The sequence below is a fragment of the Microtus ochrogaster genome, unplaced genomic scaffold (genome assembly GCF_000317375.1).
Source record: "Microtus ochrogaster isolate Prairie Vole_2 unplaced genomic scaffold, MicOch1.0 UNK82, whole genome shotgun sequence".
Lineage (NCBI taxonomy): Eukaryota > Metazoa > Chordata > Mammalia > Rodentia > Cricetidae > Microtus > Microtus ochrogaster.
In genome coordinates this window covers 398,751-404,343 of record NW_004949180.1, presented here as the reverse complement: position 1 = coordinate 404,343, position 5,593 = coordinate 398,751, and the positions used below count along the sequence as shown (strand labels likewise).

At 41.4% G+C, this 5,593-nt stretch overlaps 1 protein-coding gene across 1 annotated transcript in view; it reads right to left on the bottom strand.

The window, feature by feature from the left end:
* Window positions 1-5,593, bottom strand: part of Lats1 (large tumor suppressor kinase 1) — a 28,641-nt gene that overhangs the window by 13,117 nt on the left and 9,931 nt on the right. Inside the window, exon 3 of the mRNA XM_026777780.1 lies at window positions 526-2,036. Coding sequence (XP_026633581.1) covers window positions 526-2,036 — 1,511 coding nt within the window. The remainder of the gene's footprint in view (window positions 1-525; window positions 2,037-5,593) is intronic.

Genomic DNA, 5,593 nt, shown 5'->3' with positions numbered 1-5,593 from the left:
TGTGTGTGTGTGTGTGTGTGTGTGTGTGTGTGTGTGTGTGTGACAGTCTTGTTACTGGAACAAGGTAGTCTTGGCTGCCTTGGAACTAGCAACACTGGCCTCTGCCTTCTGAGTGCTGGCATTAAAGGTGTGTGCCACCATGCCTAGTGACTTTGACACTTTCTAATAATGTATATATAGAGAATAAACACCAAATTCTCAACTAAAAAGCAATGATTTTAATGTGTATTGAAAGATAACCCAGATATTTCTATGTATGTCATAAAATAATGTATAAAATCTAGAAATTAACCTTTGTTTTAATTTCCATATTCCATATACTATAATGAATTGCAAATTTACATCAGAACTTTATTATAGGAAATGATGAATAAATCACTGAAATGCTATAAACAAAAATTCTCCCCAAGTTTACTCAAATTATTGGCAACACATTATAATTTGCTGTAAGTTTACCAGTGCACAGTACTTTAAAATGCCAAGGAAACAGATGATCAAGCGTGAAAATATTTTTAAGAGTTTTACCCGCATCATTTCATTTTCTAACTGTTTTTTCCGATGCAGACGTTGCTGATGAGACTTCAAGACATTTTCTACATGCTGCTCCATAAAAAATTTGAAGGCCTGAGGTGAGTAGCTCTGAATACGAGACTCTCTTCGTTCTTCATCTTTCTTGTTTTTCCTAACAGTGATAGGTGAAGTTGTAATCTGTTTCTTTTCTTTATCCCCACATTCAACATTTTCCATACTTTTCTCACTATCTTCTTCCTTGGGTAAGCTAGACTGATCTTCTTTGCATGGTTTATTTATTGATTCATATGGAGGAACAGATGGGTTTTGGTGTAGCAGATGTTTTGGATAAGGTGGTGGTGGACCTTGATAGCTTGGAGCTTCAGCAACAGGTGGAATGACAGGCACATTTGGAGCTGTACTCTCAGGAAAAGGGGTAGGCTGAACAGTCTGAATTGGCTGTGGCATCCAAGAAGGATGGGTAGGGGCTAAAGCAGTCTGCAGCTCTGGTTTTAAGACACGCATGCTTTTCACAGGCTGTTGAATAGGAGCTGGTGTGATCGCAGTGACTGTAGTGGCTGAAGGCTGAGAATTAGCAGAGTGACTTGGTCTACTTCCTAATGGGTTATTAAAAGAATTTGACCTCACTGGTATGTTAGGTTGCCATGTAGGAATTTCATGCCCACTGTTTGGCGATGACTGGACAGGAGCAGAGGATGACTGGGGCCAAGTTGTTTGCAGTCCAGGTACATTGATATTATAAAGCTCCATGTTATGACTGTTCCTGTTTGGCACCATCATCGATTGAGGAATATTTCCATTTGCGTATGATGGAGGAGCAGCAGATCCCCCTGTTTGTAAAGCAGAAGGGCTTTGTCCATTAGTTGGGGTCAGAGGATATGGAGGTGGTGGCTGCCGATTCACAGCACCAGCAGGGACATTTTGGTGCATGATAAAATCAGTCTGACCACCGCCGTTCTGAACTCCAGGTCTCCCTGGTGGAAAGTTAAATTTGTTAGTACTTTGCATGATGATTGGTTGTCTGCCAACTGGAACAGAATTAATGCCTCTCTGTCCCTGGTTAGGAGGACTCATGGCAGAAGGGTTAAGAGGTGGTGGAGGGTAGCCCTCCTGCCATGCCCCAGGTGGAACAGGAGAGATTCGAGAGATTACGTATTCCATGCTCCCAGAGTAGCGCTTTGTCTGAGAGTTTGGTTCCCACAAAGGGGGAGGTGGAGTTGTGCCTCGTGGAGGGGGAGTCTGGCCTCTTGGAGGTGGTGGAGGAGTAACACTCCTAACTTGAGGTGGTGGTGGGGGATTCACTCTCTGTCCATTGCTTGGGTGAGCTTGAGCAAATGCTGCAATACCAGATCCAGATAGGGGTCTTCCTACATCCGCCTGTGAGTTGGGGCTTTCAGAACGATAGACCACATTTTCTCCTAGAGGTGGGCCATGTCTCTGAGGAACTAAAGATTCTTTAGAACCTTTCCAGCTTTGTTTTCGGTTAATTGATTGTTGCACATTTCCTATGATTATAAAAGAGAGAAAGTCATGTTTTTTAACCTCTCATTTTAAAATAATTTATCTCAGAATTCTGATACTACTAAATGATACTTAAGTTTAAGAACTGTAAAATAGGAATAAGTCAAGAGATCAATTTTACAGTGTAACACGAGTAATAAAAACCAGAGACAGATAATGGGGTTCAAACTGAAGATCAGAAAGTAAAACAGCCAGTCCTGGCTCTTACCTCTTTGTTATTTATGTTTTAATAAATAAAGCTTGCCTGAACGTCAGTGCAAAGTAGCCACGCTAGTTAGCCATACAGGCCAGGCTGTGGTTTCACACATCTTTAATCCCAGCAGCTATACCAGTTAGTCATAGAGGCTGGGCAGTGGTGGTGCATACCTTTAATGCCAGCACTAGAGAGGAATATAAGACAGGAGGAGACAGGTCTCATGCTCAGTCTCTTTCTGAGGATTTGTGGAGACAGGATCACCATTTTGGTTTGAGATGGAGGTAAAAGCCAGTGGCTTGTTGCTTTGCTTTTCTGATCCTCAGATTGAACCTCAATATCTGTCTCTGGGTTTTTATCACTGTGTTACATTAAAACGTGTTGAGTACAGATAATAACAATGCATTCTTGGGGCTGGAGAGATGGCTCAGTTAGGTTAAAAGTGATTGCTGCTCTTACAGAAGATCTATGTTCAGTTCCCACCACCCACAAGGCAGCTCACAATGGTAACTCCAGCTCCAGGGTATCCAACACCCTCTTTTGAACTTCACAGGCATTAGATACATTGGTTCACTTACATACATGCAAGTAAAACATCCATAACCTAACAAAACCCAATGCATTCTCGAGAACTGCACAAAATAATTAACTGACTAATTATTTCAAGGATCTTAATTGTCATTTAGCCTCGGCTGGCCTCAAATTCTTGGTCTTCCTGTTCTAGACTTCCATGTGCTGAGAAAATAAGGGTATACCAACCCTGCCCAGATCTAAGAGTACATTTTAAGTATTCCCATCAACCCCTCCCCCAATAAGTGAGATAAGCTAGATAGTTGATGTTAGTTAGCTTGATTTAGCCCCCACCACCAAAGGTTAGGAAATAAAGTTTCAGTACATGATTTTACTTAAAGACATGGTTATTACATTTCATTAGTTCAGAGTATGTATGTGGATACACATGTGCCACAGCATGCATATGTAGGTCAGAAAACAACTGTGGGAGCTAATTCTTTCCTTCCATTATGTAGTCACAGGAATCAAACTCAGTCTCTCAGGCTTGATGGGAGGAATGTTTCTGAGACATCCAGGTTGAAGTAAACTTATAATGTGCATACCAAGTTTGAGGTTAGCCAAGGATACTGAGACCTTGTCTCCTTTTTTTTTTAAACTTCATTTTTATTATTAATATTACCTTTAAATTTTTTTTTAAGTTTTTTGAGACAGAGTTTCTATGTGTAGCCCTGGCTGGCCTGAAACTCATGTAAACCAAGGTTCCCTCTAACTCAGAGATCTGCCTGCCTTTCCCTCCTGAGTGCTGGGATTAAAGGTGTTCGTCACCACCTTCTGGCTATTTTAAATATTCTTTTCATTTTTATTTCATGTGCACTGATGTTTTTGCCTGCATGTATGTCTGTGTGAGGGTGTCAGATCCCCTGGAGCTGGAGTTACAGACCATTGTGAGCTTGGAATTGAACCTGGATCCTCTAGAAGAGTAGCCAGTGCTCTTAACTGCTCAGTCATCTCCCCAGGCCCTATTTTTAATATTTTAAATTATATGTATGTATTGGTGTTTCTAGATGGAGATGCCCTTGCAGGTCAGAGGCATCAAATGTCCTGGAGCTGGAGTTGTGAGCCACCTGATACTGGTGCTGGGAATCAACTTGGGTCCTTGGCAAAAGCAGTACAAAGTCTTTTTTTTTTTAAAAAAAAAAAAAAAAGAAATGTTTATTTATTATGTAGCAGTTTTCATCCCTGCATGCCAGAAGAGGGCACCAGATCTCATTATAGATTATTGTGAGCCACCATGTGGTTGCTGGGAATTGAACTCAGGACCTCTGGAAGAGCAGCCAGTTCTCTTAACCTCTGAGCCATCTCTATAGCTCCAAAGCCCTTTATTTCAAAAAAATAAAAATAAAAAATAAAAAAATCTGAATATGGTAGTTTGAATGAAAATGGTCCCCATAGGCTCATAAAGAGTGGCATTATTTGAAAGGATTAGGACATGTGGCCTTGTTGGAGTAGATGTACCCTTATTGGAAGAAGCTCAAGCCAGGCCCAGAGACTCTTTTCCTTCTGCCTGTAGATGATTCAGATGTAGAACTCTTGGCTCCTTCTCCAGCACCATGTCTGCCTGTGTGCTGCCATGTTTCCCACCATGACAATAATGAACTAAACCTCTGAACCTGTAAACCAGCCCAATTAAATTAAATGTTTTCCTTTATTAGAGCTGCCATGGTCATAGTGCCTCTTTATTGCAATAAACCCAGGCACTTGACATGCTAATTTCTTTTTTATTCCCTCCACCTCACAGTATACATTCTTACCACTTAGCCATCTCTCCAGCCTGGAGACCCTGTCTCAAAACAACAACAAAATTTTAGAAGAGAAATTAAGTTTTATTGCTATTTTTTCAAAATAAAACAAAAACCTAGGCCCCAAAAGCAAGTAGGATTTTGCTTTCAATTCCTTTTAGAAATCAAGCTCTTCTCCTACCTAGGGGACACATTTAGACTTTCTTCGCTGGTGAGTCCCTTCTTCTCCCCTTTCAGTATTTCTCCTCCCAAATACTAGGGCCTGAACCCTGGGACTCACGTTTTTTGTTTTGCATTTGTAAGACAGGGTATTGCCTTGTTTCATTTTTTTCCTGTCCAGTGTTAGGGACTGAACCTGGGTTTTTCGGCAAGCATCTTTTTTTTTTTTAACCTGTGTATTACTTCCTACCAGTAAATTTCAAAGAACTTGGCAAGTTTTTGAAGTTCTTCATAGATATTGCTGTCCAGAAAAGGGTGGTATTGCATCATTTTACAGTGAGAATGTCTGTATTTTTAAGACCTGCTAAGTTCTTTGAAATATTTAGTAAGAACGAAAGTTATCCATGGTAGGGTAAAGGAACAAGTAGGATTTTGATGGAGGAAGGTCACTGGTTAATTAATAAAGAAACTGCTTGGCCCTGATAGGTTAGGAACATAGGTGGGTGGAGTAAACAGAACAGAATGCTGGGAGGAAGAGGAAGTGAGGTAGACGCCTCAGACAGACGCCATAGCTCTGCTCTCTGAGGCAGACGCGATGAAGCTCCAACACAGGACGGACATAGGCTAGAATCTTCCCCCATAAGCGCACCTTGGGGTGCTACCCACATTAATAGAAATGGAAATCAAGATGTAAGAATTAGCCAGTAAGAAGCTAGAGCTAATGGGCCAGGCAGTGTTTAAATGAATACAATTTGTGTGTTGTTATTTCGGGGCATAAGCTAGCCAGGCAGCCGGGAGCCGGGCTGTGGGAAGAGGCCCGCAGCTCCTTCAATAGGATTTAGTAAGAATGATTTTTTTGCCGGGCGGTGGTGGCGCA